We start from the raw sequence: 25,474 nt of genomic DNA on the forward strand, positions 1-25,474 counted from the left end.
GAAATGCATGGATAATCCTGGTCTCTATAGAGCCCTTTATGAGATATTTCTGATGCTTACCTGGCATTAATTTGGCGTTCCATAAAATTCCACGTGTGTTTGGTTGCGCAACATGCTTCTCCGTACAACATGGTAATAGCAGTCCACACTAATTTCTGTGGTCCACACCAATTCTAACTAGCCTGGTGATTTACTACAAGGTACAGGCCTGCTAGTACTAATACTACCGCAGTACGTTGTGATTACTAGGTTCATTGACTAATTCTCCCTGACTTTTAAGTTTTAGTCCAAAACCGACGGTGTCAGATAACTGTCAACACATAATTGTGTATTATTTAAAGCTATTAGATCGCTACCAATTTGAAAATGAAAGGGAAGAAACGGTAAGAAATGCGAACACAGACTAGGCCTAACGCGAGACGTACAACTAACACGGTAGTCTAGATTATCCATAACCTTGGAATAGGTCTGATTATACTTTAGAGTTAGAACTAACACTAATGCAGGGCTTGTCTATGTAATCAGCACTGCTGTTGCCTATAAGTATAAGCTTCAAGGTTGATAATCCCAGTTTCTGGCAGTAGTGTTTCCCACCATTTTGTATCATTCATTGTATTGCTCACCGCAGATATGTAATTTCCTTCTGGGATTCAATAAAGTTGACATAGGCCTAGGCTACTTATTTATTTCATTTTTGTTCTTGATGGTAAAATTCATTGTTGAAATTATTGGAATACCACATGAAAGTTGCCTGTTTTTCCTCTGATCACGCACTCACTGGTCGACTGGTCGTGTTTACCTAGTTAGCCTTCTTGAAATATAGATCACAATTGTGAAATGGTTTGACCTGTTTTTCCATCGATGGTTGGTCCAACTACGCACTATTGCAATGTTCAGTTTCCCAACAACCATTGATTAAATAAACAAGAGTGCTTAGTATCAGTATAAACCTGATTATAAGGTATAGCCTAGGCTATAGCAACACTATAGTTAGGCCTAGTCTTTACTTATTCAAATCTCAGTCAATTAAACAGGCAAGAGTGTCATTTTTATGTGCCCAACAATCCATTAAATACTGTACCTCCCACCACTTTTTCACACTTCTACTTTTTTTGTAATATACTCAAGTAGTGATCATTCTTTACAAATCTGTTTTTTTTTCCTTTTCATAATTTTGCTTCATCAGCCAACTTGAAGATTTCAGTGTAGATGACTTCCTGGCCGAAGGATTGGATTCTGAAAGTGATGGTGATGAAGATGAAACAGAGGTTAAAGAAGCAGGTGAAGGCGAGCCTATCAGTAAGATGAAGGACACAAAGAAAAAGTTAGTTCAGTCAAAGCATCTTGTCTTTTAAAATGTGGCAAATTAGTGTCAGGACTCTACACTGCCAGTTGATTAAAAAGGCAAGAGAGTCATTTTTATGTGCCCAACCATCCATTAAATACTCTAGCTCCCATCATTTCTCACACCTCTACTCTCTCCTTTTTTGTAATATACTCAAAGAGTGATCATAGTTTACAAATCTTTTCTTTTTTTTTCCTTTTCATAAATTTGCTTCATCAGCCAACTTGAAGATGCCATTGCAGGAGGTTTGGATTCTGAAAGTGATGGTGAAGATGAAGATGAAAGTGAAGATGAAGATGAAACAGAAATTAAAGATGCAGGTGAAGGCGAGCCTATCAGTAAGACGAAGGACACCAAGGAGAAGTGAGTTCAGTTGAAGCATCTTGTTTGTTTAGAATGTGGTAAACTAGTGACAGGACTCTAGACTGCCAGGAATAGGGGGTTAGAAAAAATGTTTTAAAACAGACATTGTTCATGAAATACCTTTTTCATGTGGAGACCAAATTTAGCAATTTTAATGTCTTAATATTCCTATGTTTTCTTTTCCCAGAGGCAAAGAGGGTCGTATGGCCCAACACAAGCAGGCATTAAAGAAACTGGAAGAAAATGATCCAGAATTTTATGATTTCCTGAAGAAGGAGGACCAGACGTTGTTGAACTTTGCTGACTCGGATATCTCAGAGGATGACGATGATGATGATGATGTCGAGAGTGATGACGAAGGAGTCGGGAAGATGGAAATAGCTCCGGTTCATTATGACATCGAGGAGGATGATGAGGAGGGAGAAGATATAGAGGGAGACAAGAAGAAATCTAAGAAAGCTGCAAAGAAAGCAGATAAAGAAAAGAAAAAGAAGAAGGAGAAAAAGAGAAAGGAAGAATTGTTCCACAAACCAGATCTTAAAGAGAAGGTATTTTGTTGTAGAGGAAGGGGGGGTGGGGGTAGGGCTGGCGGGGCTTCATGTTACCTAAAATGTTCTCTGCAGTACAGTCTCCTAATATTTAAATCCAATACATTTCAGAAAATCGTTCAAGTGACCGATCACATGATCTTTCATCAATCACTCTGTTTGATCTACAGCTCGAAGTGCACAGCGATGAGGAGGACCTCGAGGAAGAGGAGGATGACGAGGAAGAGGAGGAGAACCAGGAGGGACAGATCAAGGTCACCCTGACGATGATCGAGAGGTGGGATGCCAAGATGCAGAGCGGTTCCATCGGAGCCTTCAAGGACATCGTGAGGGCACTGTCAGCCGCTGTCTGTCACATTCAGAAGAAGAGTTCGCCCAAAAATATCAAGTTTTACATCAAAGGAAGTGCAAGTAAGTAGGACGAAGAGCTTGTGACTACTTACTCCTCTGCTTGTGGCAGACATTCACTCCAAACTTTGATCTTAAAAGTGTGATAATTCCAGTGGCACACATTTTGACACTTTTATTTTAAAGAGAAAATATTTCCGCATTGTTAGTTTGAAAATCCCATCCTCTTATTTTGTCCCTAACTCAAGATATGGTTGATTGAAATGTAACCTAGTTTGGCTGGCTAGACCCTCCATTCTTCAAAGGAGTGGATTACGGTAGATGGTCTGTAACGATCATAACAGCGAATGGTCATCAAAATGTTCTACTTATTATAATTGTCTTATATGAGCAATTCTCCAGAAATCACTGCGAGGTATTATTTATTCATTTATTTACTCATTCTACAAATTTCTTTCATAAAATTAGCATTCAATGCCATAGTCACCCTGTGCCTGAAGAGAGCCTACCCGCTCCTGCAAACCTTTCTGGAGATCGACGAACAAGCCATGAAGAGGATGATGCTCCCGAGCGCGGCCAAGAACTGGAGCAAAGTTGGCATCGCGGTGAAGTCGTACCTGGTGCAGCTGATGCAACTGATCAAAGGCATCACGGATCCAAAGCTGGTGGCCGCCCTGCTGCGCCACGTCCACAAGATGGTACCATACTTTGCCTGCCACGCCCAGATCGCCAGCAAGTTGGTCACGTACCTCGTGGAGTGGTGGAGCACGTCCGAGGAGACGGTGCGAATCCTCTCGTTTGTCTGTCTCTTCTCTCTGACGAGGCATATGAAAAACGCCAAACTGGACTTCATTTTGAAGGTGAGTAACCCCAGATCATCTGTGGATTTGTGTAGCAGAATGAAATATCATTTGATTGGTTTAAGTAGAAATGGACAAAATTTTGTACATTTGTCACAAATATTCAAGTCCTGTTCAGTTACTGTAATATCAATTTGAGATTCATGAGGACCATGTTATGATGCATCTGTAACATTTTTCAAATTTCCTTTTCTGATTTAATTGACTAAATATTTATTAAGGTGCAGGGAATTTCAGCAGTGAGATTTATTTCATATCATATCATAAAAGTTGCATCCCAAAAGTCAATTAATCAAAATTTAAATAAATCAAGCAAATCAATGAATAATTAAACATCTGGTCTGGTGATACCTGATAGAGTGATTGTCCATGATCCAACAATGGTTCTTCATTGCCTTTGTTCTGAACATCACATGCAAATGAAAGAGTTAAAGGGTGTGAAGACTCACTCGCGCACAAAGAAACGTCTCATGCCGGTAATTTGACCTAGTTTCGAATGAGGTGTAACAGAAGTGTTAGACACCACCATAGATTCCAGAAAATACACACAACAGCTTGCTACCGTCAGTAATTAGACACTAGTGTACAGTCAATACATACAGCTACGGTCAATACCCACAACACAGTGTTCATAGCAGCGTGGACATCTCAGGTCTAGATAACAGATAACAAGGTATCACGTTTCATTACTGTCTGCATTTTGTAGCGACAAGAAGAAAACGTCATTTGCAAGTAACGGAAAGTTAACTTTTTCAGAATCGGCCCGCCATTTGGGGCGAGTCTTCAATGCCTTGAAGTGGGACTTACCAGGAAGAACAATGATTTAAGTTGTCACAAATCTTGTCATGCCTCTTTGTTTACAGAAAATGTACCTGAGTTATGTCAGGAACTCGAGATTCACGTCCCCCAACACCCTGCCGGTGATAATGTTCATGCAGCATTCGTTGACGGAGATGTTTGCTCTGGATACCAAAGTGACTTACCAGCATGCATTTGTCTACATCAGGCAGTTGGCCATTCACCTCAGGAATGCGATGACCATCAAGAAAAAGGTGAGAGTTCGACTATGGTACAGATGACATGAATATTCAGTGAATAATTTATCTGGTATTGCGTAAACAAGTTCTATGCAAATTCAGATTGCTTCCGAAATTTTCTGCCCGATGTTCTCAATGGGTGTGTATGCAGCAGTGGGGCCAGAATTGGAGGAGGTGGGGAAAGTGTATGGGAAGCAAACAGGGGTGTGGGGAAGGGGGGAGGAGGGGACAGTTTGGAAGTGCCAAATCCATCTGTATAGAGTGCATATCACAGGCAATTAAGGGGCAGATGACTTCAGTTTTGTTTAACTAGAGCCAGCTGGGGGAGCATTGGGAAGAGGGAATTGCCTCCCACCCATTCTCTCTTCCCATGTCCCCCTCCCAGTGCATACTGTGAAATGATGTTATGTTATAACCTACCAAATCCATTCCCATTATGCTGGACCAATCCTGTTACCCTGTTAGTCTTTTTGCTTACTGTTTGGTTTTAGCCATTTTGTTTCTCATTCCAGTACTGCAATTAGTTAGTCATCTCTTTGCAAAGATAACCAATATTTTTTTTTGGTTGTTTTTTTGGGGGGGGGGTTGGATGGGGGCAGGGATGAAGTGGTTATAGAGATGTCAAATGACTAGCTTGAACAGCTCAATGTAAAACCAACTCTAGACATCTTTGATTGGAAAACTGATGATTCGAGTTATTGCAGACCGATCTGTATAGAAACTAGATTCTTTTTACTTAGGAAAAAAAAAATTAATACTTTGAGAAGTTTTCATAAGAACAAAGGATAAGCCAGACATAGAAACTAGCAAGGCAGAGCACAGTCTGTAAACTTAAGGAAAAGAGAAAACATGTTGATAGATATGTTTTAATGTGGTTGAACCCATACAGGATTCGTACCAGTCGGTTTACAACTGGCAGTATGTCCACTGTATCCACCTCTGGTGTCGAGTCCTCGGTACCCTCCACCAGGATGATAATCTGAGACCACTCATCTATCCGCTAGTTCAAACATCAGTGGGTGTCATCAAGTGAGTTGTGTACTGCTTTTACTTCATGTTCCAAAATTTACCCCCAGTGTCATATTTCCTCTCCTTCCCCTATCACCCCCACCTTTTTTGTACTCCCTACTTTTATGTTTTTCTTTGTTTTATATTAAGCTCCATTGTCGCTTATATTAATATTCATTGGTCTGTATTTATTGATTTCCATGGTTATTTTTTTAATATACATTGTTCTTTCTTAATCTCCATATTTCTTGATATTAATATTCATGATTCTGTATTAATTTCCACTGTTCTTTTATTGATTTCCATTGTTCTTTCTCAATCTTCATTGTTCTTTACTTTAATCTCCATTGTTATTAATCTTATGTTGTTCTTTCTTAAATCTCCATATCTTTCATAATTTTCATTGTTCTTTCTTACACTTCATTGTTCTCTTTTAATCTTCATTGTTCTTTAGATTAATCCCTGCTGGAAAGTACTACCCAATCAGGTTTCATGTCATCAGGTCCTTGAATACCCTCTCTGCTGCTACTGGGGTCTTTATTCCTCTGCTTCCATTCTTGACAGAGGTAAGTCACCTTCCCTCTCTTTGAGGGAAGACAAACATAGTCCAACTGACACTGCTGTAAGCACTGCACTGTGTGTCACGGTATAAGTTATGTTTCTAACATTTGCTTTGTATTGTGCAGAAATTTCCATAAAAGCCAGTGTGTTGCTAGAATGTGTCACGGCTGCTCAATATTACAATATAAGCCTGATCAAGACCGAACTCAACTCCTCGACTGTCATTGCATGGAAATAGCAGATAGTTGGCCTGTTTGTGTGTGTGTGCTGAAGACTACGACTGATTAAGATCTTACCAGTATTAAGTCAAGTCTGGAAAAGTGAACATGCAGCTGTTTCCCAATCTGCAGTGTGTGGTGGTTTATGACCAGAACTGCACGGTTTTGACAAATGTGACCAATCATAGGTTAACAAATTGCCATGTGACCTAAACGGGCTCTTGTTGTCAACAGCAAACAGTCATTATGTGTGCTGAACAGTGGGTCAGTGTGTGGGGAGTCAGTTCTAGGTCCAACGGTCAAGTGAGTTGAGTCGAGATCATATAGGTAGTGTGCAGCGATCTTTGATGGTCTACAATATACTCGGTTTTCATGTTTAATGGCTTAGATTTGAAAATCATACTTTTTCTTGAATTAGTGTGAGAGAAAGTGTGAGACAGCTGAAATTTTATGGTTGAGATTCTGGTTACTTCTTAGGTATATTGTGTATTCCCTTTTTGAGTCGATGTTTTACCAAAATTTAAATAAGTATTTTATATGAAATATGTGAATGTCTTTTTCCTCGTAGATATTTGACATCACTGATTTCAATAAGAAGCACGCTTCTATGAGTTTCAAACCGATCAACTTTGCCGTTATTTTACGTCTCTCGAAAGCACAAATCATGGAAAAGGGGTTCAGGGTGAGTTAATGTTTTATTTTTTGTGTAATTCAGTTCAATGCAAATAGGCGTCCATGTGCAATATTAAGCATGTCCTCATGTACGCTGTATAATGCCCTACATATGTACAGTATGAGGGCCTACACTGATCTAAGCAAGGCTCTTAAGTATGTGTCTGGTGTTAAGTCGTCAGTGAGCTTCCACCAACTACAAATATTGGTCGTTACGATCTAGAGTTATTTAGTCACGGTCTAAAAGTTAGAGGATAGTGTTTGAACTAGATCAGGGGTTCCCTAACTGGGGTGCATGAACCCCCAGGGGGTGCGTGAGTCCATCCCAGGTGGTTCGTGAGACGTTTCTGAAAGTCAAAACTAGAGTACTTTTTTGTTGAGCTAGCATCTGACATGTCATATAATGTAGTAATGTACAAAAGTCGTACCTATCGACAAACTCTTTTCGCGTTCCATACGCATATGTTGCAATAGTAGTACCGTACCATGCATGTGATACTTGAACTTTTACGAAGCACTGTTATGCGTATTATAGTATAATAATGACTCAGATCGTGTCTCGAAAAGTTGGGGGCTCGCGGACAACTCTGACATCCACAGGGGGTTCGTGGGGGGCTAAAGTTAGGGGAAACCCTGAAGTAGATAAATGATAATACCTTAACAGTGGTGAAGGTAAAGTTTCATAGACTTCAGTATACAGTTTAGAGATGGGATTCTTCAACTTTACTCTATCTGTACTGCACTTGGAATGAAGCCATAAATGTGACATGCTGTAAAGTCTTGTCTGGGTATCTCACATGACAGGCAGTTGTGATCTGTTGGCTCCAAATGTCGGAACCAACCCTTGTGGGTCCCCGGTCTTTGGGAGCCCTGGTTCAATGAACCCCCCACTGCCCCCCCCCCCCTTAACCACCTATTGCTACACCTCTGAACCAAAACTTTCTTTCACAAGGAATTATGGATGTGTTTCCAACGCTGTTCTCGAGTCTTCCAAGAACTAGTGAGATGAGATAGTTGCCCTACCTGACCCTAACACTTTACCTCAATGCATTTAAGCTTAGCTATCAGGCCAGCTTCTGTGTTCTATATCACAGTACATGATCCAAACTACAGCCAGACCAGAGTGCTATCTCAATGAATCAAATCTTGGTGATTTTAACAAGAATGAAAGCAATTAATCACAGAAACACATTGCGTGTAAACATAATACAAGATTACACAAAGGTTAATTGTCATGGAAGGCTATCTGGAAAGGGAGTATTTTTAATGGCAAGAAAAAGAATTATGGCATTTGTTTTGGAAATTACATCATAGGTGTCAAACAGAAGAAGAAGAGCTCTACTACCTTGCACGAATGAATTGTGACTGGTATTTCATGTATTAATGAAACTAGACCAAAACTGTCAATTTATTTCTCATATTATCGTACAGAAAAAAAAGAATGACATAACAAACAGTTGAGTAGAAAAATTAGGGAAAACTAGAAAACGGAGATACTATGACCATTGCTATAGTGTCCATAAGGATGGGAAGGAAAAAAATCGGGGGGGGGGGGAATTTGATCCAACGAAAGATTTTCACAAAATAAGAGCCATGTAAGAGAAAGCACAGAAGAGAACTGAAAAGAGATGAAAAGAAAAGCAAACTTTGGTGAAAGAGACGGATAAATAGAGATGAAGAAAGAATTCATATCGAGGAAGTAGAAATAGACGCCCTACCTTGCCGTACCTTGTTATGTCCTTTGAATGTTAATATAATATGAACTATATCTTAGCATCCCCAATTTGTTTTTATCCTTCCAGGGTTGTGTATGATGTAATTTGCATATAATTTGCATATAAACCATCTTGTTTCTTTCCCCTTTAAAGGAAGGAGTGATCGACCAGATCTACGATTTGATCTTAGAAGTTTGTAACACGCACTGTCACACCATCGGCTTCCCCGAGTTAGTGCTACCAGCAATAGTGAAGGTGAGTTCACACTTTACCCACCAAGCTAACTAGATCATATTATCATACTATTGGGTTTCCTGAGTTAGTGTTAAATGTCAATATGCAAAGCTTAGTTTACATTATATGATCCCCCAAGGTGAAACATATTATTTTCCCTTAGTAGAAAGTGTTTTAACCAGTTATGGGCATGTTACGTTACATTTGTTTCCACCAAGTAATAAAACCCACATTCGGTTGCCTTAGTTTACTGTTACTAGCAATGACACATTCAACTTACAACTAACATAACCACGAGAATGAAAGCAGTAACCATGGGGAAGGCCGAATGACCTATGATCATACTTCGTGTGATTGATAACTACATATCATATTAAATAACTGATTGATATTTCCTAATATTTCTTGTGATCATATCAATCTTCAAAGAACCAGGGTGCAAATTTATATTTTGGTATCAGTCTGCTTCCCTCTATATATATATATCACTCTCTCTTGCTTGGTGTTTTGCTGTCATGGCGATGACTCAAAGGATATAGTTCCCCTATGAAACTTGTAAAGCAGAAGTATGAAAATGGTAGGTATGATCACAGGGGAAAGAAATTGGAACAATTGTTTTGTATGTTTGTCTAAAATATCATGATAATTTTCTTTTTGAGACTTGTACAACTAGTGAAGATGTCACCAAGTCTTATCCTCCTCGTTGATCATCTTATTAAATAAAGCATTTTCATTTAAATTTTACTTATACATATAATGGTTTACTACCTTCATATATATATTTTTTTGCATTTAGTTATCCGATATAGAAAGTAACCTTCAATTCACAGAAATAATTTGTACACTTCATGCATATTTTCCTTTCATATGTAGATGAAGGAATTTGTGAAGACGTGCAAAGTGGCCAATTTCACCCGTCAAATCAAGCAACTCTTAGACAAAATTCAAGAAAACTGCAACGATATCGAGAAGCGAAGGTCAACTGCCACATTTGGCATTGCAGATAACGGTGCTGTCGTAAGTCACTTTTAACTCTGCCTCTCTCTCTAATCATTTTGTCAGTGTTTATACTTGTATATGGTCATGGATTTAATCCCTGATACTCACTAATATGCTGTAAAGAGTATGAAAATGGTCAGCTAATATAACTAGTGATTTTTGGAGAGATAAAACCATAGAACTTCAAGGAATGTGCTCTTTGACAACTTCTGGCCACTTGCTTTGTAATCAAATGTTTTATGGAGGTGTGTTGAAGTGGTGGGCATGAAGAGGGTAATATGCATGCAATATGGTCATGGATTTAATCTGTGATGCTCACTAATATGTGGTAAAGAGTAAAAATGGTCAGCTAATATAACTTGTGATTTTAGGAGAGATAAAACCATAGAACTGCAAGGAATATGCTTTGGTAACTTGCTTCATAATAAAAATGTTTTATGGAGGTGTGTTGAAGTTGTGGGCGTGTTCAGGGAGGGAGGGAGGAGGGTAAGATGCATGTATATGGTCATGAAATTAATCCCTGATGCTCACTAATATGCTGTAAAGAGTAAAAAAGGTCAGCTGATCTAACTTATGATTTTTATTGACCGGCTTCAGAGGACACATATGAGCTCCCTCAACATGTGAGAAGAATATGGAGCGATAAAGCAATAGAACTGCATGGCATGTGCTTTTGGCAACTTCTGGCTATTTGCTTATGTGCTAAACTTTTTTATGGAGGTGTGGGTAGGGAATTGGAGGGAGGGAGGGAGTAATATATATATATATATTTATATATATATTGAAATATATATGTTACCTGATAAATACCTGCTTTGATGATTTTTGGCGCATGTTTCGGATGGAAACTTTCATAAATTACTTATTTTTATTTGATTTTTAACCTCATCACAGAAAGCTTGGGAGACAAAATACCTCCTTGAGGGACCACCGATATCAAAGTACTGTAAGACGTACCGTAACTTACGAGAGAAGGAACTGAGGATGGCTGAAGCGGCGAGAGATGTGGTAAGATGATGCGAAAAGTATCAGCATTTAGAACGATTCTTTGTACCATGTGTTATCTGTCTGTGTTAACATTCAACATGAAACATTTAGTAAAGATTTCATTTCATTTTGTTGTGTGACAATCTGTGGACCAATCCCACAGAAAACATTTAAGTAAGTTTCATTATCTCATTCATCGTCTCACAATCTTTGGACAGTGATATATAATAGAACATTAAATAATACCAAAAATATATTAGATAACATTTTGCAGTCTGTGTGGCCAAGCTCCAAAAGAAAACACTTGGCCATGTTTGTTAATTTTTTTGCCCCTGTTGTCTTACCATATAAGGACCAAATGAAAACATTTAATGAATTTTCATAATTGCTTTGATTGTCTTACACTCCGTGGACCAAGCAATATGAAACGTCTAATGAAGTTTGGTTATTTCATTTGTGTCACAGTCTGTGCACCAAGCTCCACGGAAACATTTGGTCAAGTTTCGTTTATTATATTTTTATTATTTTTTTGTTGCAGTCTGTGGAAGAAATCGGCAGTATGACCATGACCACCAAGAAGAGGAAGGCCTTTGAATTCATCCAGAGAGATCACAGCAAGAAGGAGCTGAAGGAACTCTTCCACGGAGACAGCGATTCCGAAGACGACCTCCTCGTCCGAGCCGAGAGGCGGCAAGAGAAACTGGACTCTGGCAAGAAGGTCTTCGCACTGGTCCGGGCGGACATGGACGACGATGACGAGGATGGATTCTCGGACGAGAGCGACGAAGGAGGAGATGATGAGGAGGAGGAGGAGGAGGAGGAGGAACTGATGGATGCAGAAAAGTTCAAGGAACAGAAGACGGAGATCTTCAGAGAAATGGCCAACGTGAAAGATATCGTAGAGGACTTTGACATGTCGGAGGAAGAGAAGACCGAGGTGATCAAAAAGAAGAAGACGACGACAACGAATAAGGAGAAGAAGAAGGTGGTCCCCGAAGGGAAAATGAAGAGGAAGGTCCCTGAAGGGAAAATGAAGAGGAATGAACCCGAAGGGAAAAAGAGGAGGAATGCACCGGAAGGGAAAATGAGGAAGAATGCACCCCAAGGGAAAATGAGGAAGTCAAAGGGAGGAGCGAAACCGAGGAAGAAGCAGAAGTTGGTGAAATAGAGAAGATGGTGAAAAAAGAGAAAATGGTGAAAAGAGAAAACGGAATGGGGAAGCATATGCCGTCAGATGATCACCAGGTACGAGCAGAAACGTTCCCATGACCGACAACGACGACTTGTAGAAATGAACCGGAAAATACGTCATTGGATCAATGGCACAGCGAGAAAGGAAAAGAAATCTCGGAAGGCATCACAAGGACGGAGGATCCGAGAGACTTCTAGACCGGTCCGTGAAGTCGGAGGGGAAACTGGGAAGAACGAGACTGCATGGAGCAGAGGAGAGGGATGTAAAATTTCGATGAAAAAAAAAGAGGGGATTTGCGAAGGGAAAGAGATGGAAAGAATAGTGCCATTCCAAGAAAAGAGACATGATCCTGAAGTGTGAAGTTGTAAAATATTTTTGAGTAACCAGGATGTTTTTGATTAGGCCTGAATAGCAGCTGTAGTCTTTGTTTGGTTAGTATTTATAATGGATGTTTTCAGATTGTGATTAAATCTGTTGCTTTAAAACAAACGTTAACAACTTTACCCTACGAAGCTGCAAGACTTTCAGAACCAGAAATACAGCTAGTCTTGGATTATATAAGAATTTTAGGAGGTTGTTTTTTTTGTTAACCGGTGAGGTAAGCCTCAACTACTGACTCGGTATGCGTCGTGGTTACCAAAAGAAAAACTTTCGTTGAAACAATTGTTTGACTACTGACTGACGTCAATTCCTGTGAAATATGGTCATGAAAAGGCATCCCGGTACTTGAAGAAGTTTTTGGAGGGTATTACAGAAGGGTCATTTTATTTAAAGGCTGCAACTTGACTATAAAACAGGGGAAAAGAGAGGGGTGTTTGTTACCTTTAAAGGTAGAGTGTTATCTGATTCAGGAGTGGAGAAAAATTAAGCCTGAAATATTGGACTCAAAGAACGATCGACGACATATTAGGAATGTCTCCTGTTGAAAAATGTTAAAAGGAAATGGTTTTACACGGTTGACGGTTTGAATGTAAACCATTGGGTTGAATATCGGTTGTCGCTCTCATTTCTTCTTAAGTCTGGCATCTGTGAAGATAGAGCAATGAGACGGTCCAGCATTTTCTACTGGGGGCGCTGTCACATTGGTCCTTATGCGCGCGTGACCTTTAATATTTCCAGCGAAGCAGGTGGCACACCACAATTAATTGCTCCCATTGACTTCAGTGTTAAGAAAAATGAAAGAGTGAAATGCCTTTGAATATTTTACTATTGGGTTTTAAAGAAATTATGGTAGAAAAATTTCGTTATTAAAGTAACATGTTATAACTTAATATTATTATTACTTAGTAGTTAAGTAAACCTATGGGGGTAAAAGTGTTCTTACCGTATATCCCGTTTAAAGCAACTGTTTAAAATTGACTTAATAATACAATCCTACAACTTACAACAATAAGAGGTGTGATTGGAATGACTATTAGAAATTTCTGAAAATAAAGAGAAATTCAAGAATTTGAGGAAGTCCTAATTTGATTTTTTTTCAATTTGATTGTTACTTTCATGAAAAAAGCAACAGTAAATATGATGACAACATTTATCAAACAGAATCATTAATGATACTAACTAATAATAACTAATCTTGGCAATATCAATTTTAGTTTTGATGAACCTACAATGATATTTTGCTAGGGCATAGTTTCTCATATTTTAGCGATACTCAACTTTCCTATTTTTTGGTGTTTCTCTTTCTCATTTTTTGCGGTACTCACTTTTCATATTTCGGTGGTACTCACTTTCTCATATTTTGGTGGTACTCACTTTCTCATATTTTAGCGATACCCAACTTTCTCATGTTTGGTGGTACTTTTGCATATGTTTGGTGGTACTCACTTTCTCATGTTTGGTGGTACTCACTTTCTCATATTTTCGTGGTACTCACTTTCTCATATTTTCGTGGTACTCAGTAGGTTTGATAAAAGTAAGCTGAAGTAGCAAACCATATTGCATAAGTTGCTTGCAAGGGAAACATATTAATCTGGACAAGCTGGTATGAACAAATTAATATTTCGTCTTAGTCATTTTGCAATAGTTGATTAAAAGGTACCCAAATCTGTACTAGGAACCATCGCATGACCCAGTACATGGCCCCTGTACCCCCATCGAATAGCCCATGACTCATCATATTAACCAGCATGCTCTATCAATTGTGGTACACAGATTCTTATGTAAAGTGACAACAAAAATCCTTCATATTCTCCTTTATTGCAATCATTTTTCTTAGTATTAAAATTTGATAGTGATTTTAAGATTGATTTTTTAAACATTTGCATAGCAGAAGATATCACTGGAAAAAAAAAGAAAGGATTAAATTGCACTGGATAAACCAAAAAGTGGATCAAAGAAATTTACATAAGAATATCAATAAAGATAAGATTACACATCTTACTACAGTCCTTTAGAGAAGATTATCAAAAGAAAAACGTAACAAAGAGCTCGTGGTTAAAGTCCGTGATAAACGTAATATAGTCGCTTATATTCTATATATAGTATATAATCTATATATAGACTATATATAGAGAATATATACTATATATAGTCTATATATTATTTTCTATACAGTCGCTTATATCTCCATTATTCAACTCGGGGTTGTGACCTTTTTACATGCCGTCAAAATGTGTTGGAGGGTCTCCACAAATTCGAGGGGGGGGGGGGGGAGGGAGGGGGGAAAAATCGCCAGTATTTGTGGCAACAAGTGACAACATTTGTTAACATAAATAGTTACTTCAAAAGTTGCAAAAGATAACACCATTTTGCAACTAAACACCCTTGATCGTTTAAAAGTTTACAAATGTGAGGGAGATACCTCCCTCCCCATATCGGCCGCCTTTTCCAGGTCACAACATTTCGCCACTGGAGGGTTGCCACGAGGATCAAGATGACAATTGGGGTGCCCATCCCCAAGCCAAAAGTTTGAATACTGGCACTTAAATGATAAACTTACATCACCTTTTTTGAATACCCCAAAAGATGAAATTTACTTATTGTGAGTATTTGAGTTACTTGCATGAAAAGGAAAATTGTCTCTTTTCTGGGTTGTACGTAACCTTGTCTACACGTCAGCAATACGTTGAGTCAAGTTGATAAGTTACGTTGCGCAAATAAACTTAAACATGACAAAGTCCGTATTTTTTTATGTGTTGTCGTTTTGTTCTAAAACACGCTTAGTCTGAAACTCATGTGTCCCTTCAGGGCCACCGTATTATTATGAATATTTGTACGATATTTTCTTGACCAGGTAGAATGGAGTTGAAATAATACTTAAAGAAAATCTTACGGCTCTTTTAACATTATTCCTCCTTCCAATTTTTGTAGGCAATTGTTACTTAATTAGTTTAGCACTTGCGCGTTTTTGTTTTAGTTTGGGTATCGATCAAAAAAAGTGAGTTTTGAAAGCACAGAGACCTTTGGAAAATCGGGACAATTCACTTTGCCTACGGGACGACGGTATATTTCCGTTGTAAGAGCGGGACAATCTCGAATAATCTGGCCGTATAGTTACCCTACCTTTACTATATTTGATCAAAATTGTATCAGGGAATGGGGCTAATATTATTGGCCTTGGATCAATTAGGGGGCACGGGGTAATATGCGAGGCAGAATATTTATTCTCATGTTCATAATGTATTTCACAAACAATGAAAACTTAAAAAAGGGAGCCTGGTGAAATAATTGTCCCCTGTGGGCCTGGCCTGCGTGGCTCTTGGTACCTCCCCCCCCAGATCCAACCCCACCCCATGATAGTAGTCAGTGGCTATCAGGGGCGGGGGAATTCATTACCGTCTCAGCAACTGTAAAGGGAATCCAGGCTGGTAATTTCCCTGAACTGAAAAAAACTAATCAGAAAAATATGACTTTCCCTCTACACAACACGCACAACAGAAATAATTTGTCTTTGATCATTGTGCTTAATACTTTATTGCTATACACCTTGCATAAGGCACTTAAATTGGTTTCATCCAAATGTAATATAGTCAGGCACTTATATGTTATTGAAAGACGAAATTGTGAGAGAAAAAAGAAAATTAGTTGCACCATCAAAATTGCTATAAAAAAAACGTATTGATCTTTGTCACCCAAATTTTTCTATAATATATAAAAAAAAACGGTTGTTAGATGTTAGAAAGACAAGCATTTGCAGATTTTGTACCTGTTTTCTTTTGAAAGTTTTTATGGCTTTCATGTTTGGAAGAAGTATTTTACTTGCATGGAAGCATCCCTGTTTTGTGCTTATGACAACCGTTTAAGATCCACTCAACGAGGTAATGAGGAAAGTAAAAACATTTAGTTATTGAAAGTCACCCGATGGTTAGGCAGCTATCCTAACATGGTATAACTTCTGTATATAACTGCTTTTTTCATATTGAAAGTTTCTGGGATAGTTAGAATGACTTAGTTTGTCAACTTAAAATGACAGGTTAACTTTCTAATTAGCCTTATTTATATATTACATACACAATCCTTTGCTAAACTAGTTCAAATGTTGTTTTTTCTGTGTATTTTGATTGGCTGTATTCTATTAAAGATTTCCTTATTTCCATGTGGGAGCTAACTTCATATAACTTTGTATTCTTTCTCTTTCTCTCTGACTAATTGACACCGTGAACTTCAGAATCTATAAAGGGTCTAACTTGAAAACACCCAAAGTTCCTAATGGATAAAAAACAAAAGATAATGCTTCGACTTCTCCGACCCAATGAATATTACATTACTGGCGATGATGACAGCCAGTTGGGACAATTTCCTAATGCTAATACCTCTCTAAACTGTACTCCAATTTCATGCTCTGAAAGCACTGATATTGACAGTACAAACAGTTCCTAACCTTGATCTGATAGAAAACATGATATTCATACTGCTCGTACTGACAATACGAGTGCTCTGAAGCAGGACATGACAGTGCAGTATAGAAAACATTGTCCCAACTGGGTGATGATGATCCTCTATACTGTTGGATTATCCAAGAGGCAAATGTGTCGCTCAAGGGGCCCTCTGTAACCACTTCCCGGCTAGTCGTACCCAACCTTCGTTTGTCGGGTTTCTCCTGCAACACTTACTAAGTAGGACGGGTGCAGAGGGGGTGGGAGGGGGGCATACGGTTCCAGAGGGTCCTAGGGGCTATCAATCTGGCACTGTTAGTTTAGTTCTATATCGCTGTTGTTCCTCTGTAACTTCCATACTGTAGTTGTTTAAGTTTGTTCTGTAACAACTAGATTCCTCGTAAAAATTTCTTTGGTGTTTTCGTCTCTACTGCATTTCATCGATAAAGTTTTGATACCCTAGCCTCTTAGCAACATTAATCTTGATCTTTAGCGCTGGCCCTAACTTTAGGCCCATGTTGTGTAGAAGATGTTCCTCTGTTAAAACTGGTAAAATTTCACCGTCGATAGCTTGTTCCCGAAAGACCTGCGCATTAAAAAGAAAAGAAAAAAGTCACAGATTGAAATCACTAGATTGAAAACAGCTGTTACTACACTGAACTAATCAAATTATAAGCAATCTGATTAGTACTGGGCTCAGTTTCAATTAAAAGACAACAACAAAAAAACGATAAATTTTGAGAAGAAAATAGGTTGATATATTTATTAAGGATATGGCTAAACAAAAAATAATAATCATCAAAGTTGACGTTTAATCTAGAAATTTCAAGATTATATGTCGAGATTTAGACTTTTCAAAATTTGTCTAATTGTACCATGTTCCTAATAAACTTCAAGCTTTAACAAAATTTAACAAAGTTTGACAGTCACAATTAAGAAATTTTATAAAGTTTAACTTTCGAGTTATGATGACTTTTCGCAATCTTTAATCATTTCTATAATAAACCAACGTAATCAAAACCCACTGAACCACTTGGGGGTGGGTATGGAGGAGGGGTGGGGGATGGAGGGGTGGGGGTAGGAGGTGATGGAAGGGGTGGGGTGGGAGAAATGAAGGGGTAGGGATGATGGTGTACATACCGATGAATTGAACTGAACCACATAGATTTATAGCTGAAATCAAATTTAACCCACCTGACTATAATCTTCACATCCTTTCAAACTTCGCACAAATTCGGCTACGTCATCCACCGACCAGTTAGCTATGTCAGACGGTAAAAACACTGTATCACTGGTGCTGGAGGCTGATTGGCGATAGTTTGGATCATCACCTAGGAAACGAAATGGGGGCAAAGGGAAATAATGTAATGCCGATAAAAAAAAGCGCGCGAACGATGATTTGCCAATTATTTTGAATCTGTGGTGTTGTATATAGACCAATAGAATTGTTTGTTTTTTTTGTAGCGTTTGTCAAGTTTTACCATGACGTGAGATAACCCTGTAAGCTACCCTGGGTTATTAAAGACTAGCATATCTTTAGCACACAGGTTCACAACAAGCGGCTTGCAAGCCAAATCCTACCCGCAAAAGATTTCAATCCAGCCCGCGAAAAATTACACATAATCTTGCCGCACTAATCGAGTATTTAAGTACACACTTAATGTGTTAGGCTTGAGCATTATATTGCCATACCCAGCACATTCCTCAATCTAGTGACGTCATAATTGAGAGGTTGATTCTGTCAGGGCTATTGGTCTAATCTCCAATCTTTTTCTCTAGCCATAGTATAGAAAAGGAACTGAGAAACTCTGCCCTAGCTCGTGCGTTTCAATCTTTTCCATAAAAAAAATGTAAAAAAGAATGAGAGTCAATATCTAATGAACATGACAAGTCCCTCCTAAATACTTGAGAAAAATATTTCAAGGCTCTAATCCTTCAGGAAAGCATATAATTAAAAAAAAAAAAAAAAAATTACCACGATAATGCCTACATTCTCATACTGGTATATAAATATGGCAACTACCAGTTTACTCTGAAATATTAAGAACCAGCCAGGTTGGGCCCTAGAAAAATTTTTGTCACCTGGTACAACTAATTTGCAGTTTTCTTTAAGTATCTTATGACATGACAGTACCCGATATTTACATCACATATTTTCCCGGTCCTCTCCATGTTTTGACCTGTGCCTTCTGATTGTCCCCCCCCCCTCATTGGGGTGTATCCCCTGACCCCCGCACCCAATCCCACTCTCCTTCTGGTCAGATCTGCGTGTACCTACCATTTGCAAGGGAATTCGGTGTCCCTGCTTTATCTGAAGAAGACTGCGCTGGTCGGGTCAGTTCGATCATCCTGACATTCAGTGAAGGTGACTTTGAGGTGGGGGTAAATAGGGACCGAGCTCTCTTTGATGACGAGCCCCCTTCACCAGCTGATGAGGGTCCTGGGGGGACGGTTAAGCTCTGAGATGCCTGGTGGTACCTATAAATATGAAGGGAACAATATGCATCTGCAAAATGACTTCATGATTCCGCCCCAAGCTTGGAAATAGGGACCGAAAACTAATTTCTTACTTCCAGTTTTTACTGTTTTGATTTGCGACAAATTCATTTTATTTTATTTTCTTCTTTTTATATTATTTTTTCTTGTTTTTGGAGTTTTTTTTCCTTTCACCAATTTCTCTCCAGTATATGTATATATTCATTATATGCAAATGGTGAAAACATTCTATAAGCATTGCGCTTCTTTTTTTTCTCCTTTTCCATACATTTGTATAGCTTTGAAATATTGTATATAAATTATCATGATGGGTTTTTTCTTCTTTGTACCTGTCTCTCTAGATTGTATTGTATATCAAAATATTCGTTTATACTTTGTTAAACATTCATGTACTGTACACAATTGCTGAAAATAAACAGTTGTCATTGTCATTGAAATTTGAAGGCCGGAGACACAGAGCCAGCCAATCATCTTTAGCTAATGTGACTAAGATCTCTGTCAACAGCAACCCCCTACCAAACAGCAAAAAAAAAAATATTGCTCCGTTTGGGGGATATCCTAGTTTAAAAGTCACATAAATTTTGTAAATGTGTAACATTTTTTAGTGTCACCAGGATATGAGATCACTGTCTCATTTGTTTTCTTCTCAAAGTTTCAAGGTAAACTGTTATGAGAGTTGACAGCAAAACCAATTCCCTCATAAGGTCACGCTTGTTGTTGTTGTTGTTGTTGTAGATTCAAATTGGCAAAAGCTACCTCCATTACAGAAAATAAACATTATAATAAGTTTAAAAAAAATTACAATTAAAAAAGTGTAGCACGTGTCGCTCGATGACGTCATTTTTAGACTTGATCAAGTCTTCAGCCTTATGTGGAGGTACATTAAACCTGCGATATCTACCAATTGAAATAAGACTTTTCTTTGTAGCTGTTTGGAAGTTGTTAATGACAGTTATCTCTATCACCTAGACTTATAATGGATGGGTTTTGTGTCTCCTTTAACACATGACAAGTTAGCTATACGTAATATTCAACCGTTTCCTTTTCAAAATTTGATGGTTGAAAGTTTTAAGGGTAAATTTTCAAACGCGTGGAAACTTGGGTATCCCAAGATTTCACTCATACTATAGGTGACGGATACAGTGATAAGAAGGAGGACGTGTGGCAATGGGGTTATTGAATCCGACTCTCATTTAGGGGGGTGGGGTGGGGTGTCTCTCCCCCACCCCTCAAATGATCTACACGCAAGTTCGTGCTAATATGTTACTTATGACTGTTCACTGATGTCTCCCATAACAACGCGAAGTTACACGACAACAACAACAACAAGCTCACCGTAGCAGGAAAAAATAAATAAATAAAATGGTTGTTTATATTTTGTTTTGTTTAACAATGACTTACGAAGATTTATTGCTCTAAGAATATCTCCGCCATTTATCTTTCATCTTTTAAGTTGTTACTTACCTCGGCCTCATTGGCTGATGTGACTTAAAGTTTGTTGAGAATGTAGTAAGAGCGATGTGTGGAACTTTCTGAATGGAAATGGAAAAGAGAGAAAACTGAAAATATATCATAATAGCTTGGCAACCGTGTTGAAATAAATATAATAAATAATATTTTCCTAGGTGTTTTGTGTTTACACCCATCTCGGGAAATATGAATGCAACTATATGACGGGTAAATTGAGAGCAAACTGGATTTAGAAATGGATGAAGGATTGATGTGGATATATGGGATTAGGGATGGGTGAAGGATTGATGGAGGTATATATGGGATTAGGGATGGATGAAGGATTGATGGGGGTATATGGGATTAAGGATGGATGAAGGATTGATGGGGGTATATGGGATTAGGGATGGATAAAGGATTAATGAGGTTATATGGGATTAGGGATGGATGAAGGATTGATAGGGGTATATGGGATTAGGGATGGATGAAGGATTGATGGGGGCATATAGGATTAGGGATGGATAAAGGATTAATGGGGGTATATGGGATTAGGGATGGAGTAGACAGGAAAGGGACTATAATATTTACCTCTTTGACCTCTTTTTTAACATCGAGATGCTTCGGGGCTGTCTGTTTTCGGTTTTTCCCGACCGGTTTTGTGACTGTATAATAGGAGGTTAATATCGATGAACTCGACGACATGCTTTCATTATGGTTGATATCACTGGTGGTAATCCTCTCAGCGGGACTGCTTGGTAGCCCGGATTGATGGCTATCAGCTGCTAGAGATCTCTGCAGAGATTCTGTAGAAAATTGGCAGCAAAAATGGCACGTGAAGAGCTCCCTTAGCTTCTGCATGGTATATACGTTAGTGCTAGACATTATCGGGACTTGACGCAAGCCCGCTCCACCACCACCACACACCCACCCACCCCTCCCCCTTTAAGCTCTTTACACTTACCTGTTTGATTCAGGTAGTTGATTATTATACAATTTGGCACGGTTTAAGGGCACCACTGTGACTGAAAGTGACGTCAAAGTTCACATTCTATGCACATATCACATACATTGTCAACCCCCCTTACCCCACCCCACCCAGGCCGGCCTTTTCCCTCGGACGCCTTTGTTCGTAAATTTTAAGTTTGTTTTGATAACAACTTTTCAATTTCAAAGATTTAACCTTGACCTACGTCCTTCTCCCTGTTTCCATTTTTCCTCCCCTGGAACTATCACCACCTCCCCAATACCCCGACCCACTCCCTCCCACCCACCCACCCACCCACCCATCCCTTCCGACCCACCGTTACTCCCTTCTTCTGCAGTTGAATGATATACCGATTTGAAGTCGTTTCCAAATGCCTTTCTCATACTGTATAACTTGAACACCTTTAATCGTTATATCAATCTCACCGATGTTATTTGGTTCTGGCGAGTTGGCCATTTCAAAGAGTTTCCTTTGCTCTTCGTCATAAATGTCGTCCACGGGTGAGGCGCTGCGGGCTCGTTTTAAATTTGCACTTCTGATCGAAGAATATTCTCTGAAATTGTCGATAGACATATCGTCAAGATGGTGCCTTAAATGAAGGAGAGAAGAAAAAAACACACACATATTAAAATTACTCGATGTTTAATGAAATTCCACACAAAACTTAGTGGTTTGAGGATTTATGAGTGTCGATACTTGCATGTCTCCCACTCAACACATGCACTTGCCCATCTACTATTGAAACGTTTTAGCACTGCGCCCTTACTCTCTGGGCACCGCCTACTCTATCCTCCTTCCCGATTTACCATGACCTATGGACTCTCCAGTCACAGGTAAGGGAATCGGGGTAGGGTAGTTAGTATGAGCCGCAGCAGGAACAAAACAAGTAAAGAACCAAAAACGAAATTTAGAAATAAAACGCGAGCCTCTTCTGACTGACCGAGACCCTACGACGTGAAAACAAAAGTGGATTGAGTGCAAGGTTACATGTGGTGTCGAATAGTTATGTGCTACAAGAGCAACAGTAAACAAGGTAACGACTATGATGGCCGCCGGTAAAGTGTCGAAGACTCACCTCACACGTTTGGTTCCTGAGATTAGATCGTCTGACCCCTCCTGTTCCTAATCAGGAAGTAAGTGGTTACAACTGGGGTGAAACGAGTGACGACAGTGTGAGATGAAGAGTTCTTGTGACAATCTGTAGAGATCCTAATTAGGGCGGCGTTACAGGTCGTATGAAGCTCAGCCGTCTAGTCGGAGTAAAGAGCGTAGGTGTAGGTCTTTCGAGAAACAGGTAAGTATCGTCGCTCGTAAATCCCCATACCTGTTAGTTTCGGGAAATTTACTTCACCCCTCTCTTACCTGTCTCCCATTCAACATCTGTGGCACTGTTACAACGGTGGGAGGCCCAACCGGACGGGACCTACCCGAAGGAACTACCCAACACTACTTAACCGACACCCTTGCACCGCAAGCGGCTTGTGGGCATGCGGTGTTAGCGGATGGTGAGTCTTCGGTTAGAATATCCCTCGTATGACTGTTAAATGATGTTGTTAGTACCTACCGAGAACCCGTCTGCGAACGCCCCGTGAACTACCGCTGTCTACTCTGGTCAAAGAGATGCATAAAGAAATCTGTAATTTGGTTCACAGTTGCTGTACATGGAACAATCTGGGTGTCCGCACACCATTGGTGGTAATTTGTAAGTCGTGAAGAATACGTCCTGACGGTGCCGGGTCGTCTCGCTGCTGCTGCCATATCGGCAACGTCCTCCGTAAAGCCTTGCGCTAGGAGGTCAGACTTGGTTATGACCACGACGTCAGGTCTAGGGATCGAATGTTGGGGTGGAAGACTCTCCCCATTGGTCTGAGATAGTAGGTGTGTGGAGTCCGGCAGGCTGCGTGGAACTTCTCGGAGGAGATTTAAGAGAAGTTGGGAATATGGTCTCCTGGGCCACCTGGGAGCTATGAGTAGAAGTCTGGTCCTGGATGTCTGTAGCTTCAGTAGAACCTTGTGTATGAGACATAGCAGAAGGAAGGCGTACGCCTACATCCAGTCCCAGGATATTGACATTGCATCAATAGCCCAAGGTTGTGGATGGAACACCCTGGAACAAACGGTTGGAAGATTGGCGTTCTCGACAGAGGCAAAGAGGTTGATGTTCAGACGGCTGAAAATGTCAAAAAGAACGATGCAAGTTTGTTGAGCTAGGGACCATCACGTCGGATTCATGTTTTCCCTGGAGAGTACATCCGCGCTATCTGATTCTCTTTCCCCGCTATGTGGGAAGCTGTGAGAAGGATATCGTCCTGATGACACCAAGGAGAAGATTTCATGTTGCCTGGCACAGGCGGGTCGATCTGGTGCCTCCCTCTCTGTTGATGTAAGACACCACTGTCGTATTGTTTGTGAACGCTGTCACCGTGCCCGGTGATGCTCTCAGAAATAGTGAAGTGCTCTCACTATACTGCCTCGAGCTCGAGTTCGTTGATGTGATGAATTCTGTTGCAGTTCGATCAAGTCCTGGAGACCGTCAGAGTTTGCCAAAAGGCTTGAAAGAGCGTCTGAGGTGATAGACGTTAGAAGTCTTCCTTGATGAAACGGTCTTCCTCCGGCCCATTTTTTGGTATTCGCCCATCAATGTAGGTGAACTGGATCCAATGGTGAACTGGGCACTCGCATTTCTAAGTCGGATTCGTCTGATCTGTAAAACTTCAGCAAGTGAATCTGGCTTGGCCTTATTCGAAGCCTGCAAAATGGGATAATGTCGACCATTCTGGCTGCTGAGCATACGAGGAGCTATTCGAATTATTGGTACGACTTTTTCTGATGATGGACATACCAGTCCTTGGTTGAAGTCTTATTGGGCGCCGAGGTATTTGACCTGTGTTCTCGGGACTAGCTGCGATTTCTCTCTGTTGACGATTCAAGCCAGGTGGGCTAGAAGGTCCACCGTGAGAGCGGTGTTGTTGTTGGCAGTGTCTTGGAAAGAATCGCCAAAACCAAGTAGTCATCCAAATAGACAAAGAGAGGATCTCTCTGCGTCCAGTACCCAAGCATCCGGATCCAAGATCCATCGATGGGACTGGTTTGACAATCTCCCCCTATTAACGGGTAGACCGTGGTAAGGTGGGCACCCCTAGGGCCGGGCACCAAGGTGAACCTGGACGGCTGAGCGTCGGGTTCCGTCCTGTCCCGTCTGATCGCCGCTCTGGGTTTGTTCCAGGATTCCCATCTTGTCTTCATGGGCCCGACGGCTGTTGCGGTCTGTATTTCGGTGGAGCCGTCCCTGTTAAACGGAGGCGGGGCGTTGCCCGGCCTAGAAAACGCTGTTTAGGAAGCAGGCACACGAGAAAATCCTCTAAATACCATAAGATGGAAGGTTTAAGGACCACGTCTCACAAGGAGCAACTGGGTCGAGAAAAGCAACCCCTAACGAAGACGTCGTGCAACTAGTACCCGTACAAAAAACGAGGTACGACAGTGACAAAAATCATGTAAATAAGATACTTAGATAGTGATTCGCCAAAAGGTGATAGAACTGGATTCCTAGAAAGAAAGCCTAAGAAACGATTACCAAAATGAAGAAAATTCGACGAAGAAACGTTGCAATATTCCTGTTACAATACTCGGCTCGTAC

The 25,474-nt window shown here is 39.9% G+C and overlaps 2 protein-coding genes across 3 annotated transcripts in view; one reads left to right on the plus strand and one right to left on the minus strand.

Annotated features, from left to right (window-relative positions):
• Positions 1 to 177: 177 nt before the first annotated feature.
• On the plus strand, positions 178 to 16,175 carry LOC139975750 (nucleolar complex protein 2 homolog). Its single transcript, XM_071983882.1, has 14 exons — positions 178 to 383; positions 1,187 to 1,324; positions 1,565 to 1,708; positions 1,896 to 2,256; positions 2,427 to 2,667; positions 3,073 to 3,464; positions 4,328 to 4,516; positions 5,391 to 5,530; positions 5,964 to 6,075; positions 6,857 to 6,970; positions 8,829 to 8,930; positions 9,783 to 9,926; positions 10,803 to 10,916; positions 11,434 to 16,175. Exons 1-14 carry the CDS (start codon positions 367 to 369, stop codon positions 12,061 to 12,063), a joined length of 2,838 nt encoding a protein of 945 aa, XP_071839983.1. The 5' UTR covers positions 178 to 366; the 3' UTR covers positions 12,064 to 16,175.
• Positions 14,270 to 25,474, minus strand: part of LOC139975751 (uncharacterized) — a 34,186-nt gene continuing 22,981 nt past the window's right edge. For both annotated transcript variants that reach the window (XM_071983885.1, XM_071983884.1), the window contains exons 6-11: positions 22,260 to 22,423; positions 21,438 to 21,652; positions 20,865 to 20,932; positions 19,183 to 19,382; positions 18,099 to 18,235; positions 14,270 to 17,490 (exon numbers count right to left, since the gene is read on the minus strand). In XM_071983885.1, coding sequence (XP_071839986.1) covers positions 17,332 to 17,490; positions 18,099 to 18,235; positions 19,183 to 19,382; positions 20,865 to 20,932; positions 21,438 to 21,652; positions 22,260 to 22,423 — 943 coding nt within the window. In that variant the 3' untranslated portion in view covers positions 14,270 to 17,331. The remainder of the gene's footprint in view (positions 17,491 to 18,098; positions 18,236 to 19,182; positions 19,383 to 20,864; positions 20,933 to 21,437; positions 21,653 to 22,259; positions 22,424 to 25,474) is intronic.

This window comes from Apostichopus japonicus, chromosome 11, assembly GCF_037975245.1.
Source record: "Apostichopus japonicus isolate 1M-3 chromosome 11, ASM3797524v1, whole genome shotgun sequence".
Classification (NCBI taxonomy): domain Eukaryota; kingdom Metazoa; phylum Echinodermata; class Holothuroidea; order Aspidochirotida; family Stichopodidae; genus Apostichopus; species Apostichopus japonicus.

Excerpts from the sequence above, each read along its gene's own strand:
- LOC139975750 (XM_071983882.1), top strand. Across the intron at positions 6,971-8,828 it reads TCATGGAAAAGGGGTTCAGG|GAAGGAGTGATCGACCAGAT; the intron begins GTGAGTTAATGT and ends TCCCCTTTAAAG. Across the intron at positions 8,931-9,782 it reads TGCTACCAGCAATAGTGAAG|ATGAAGGAATTTGTGAAGAC; the intron begins GTGAGTTCACAC and ends TTTCATATGTAG.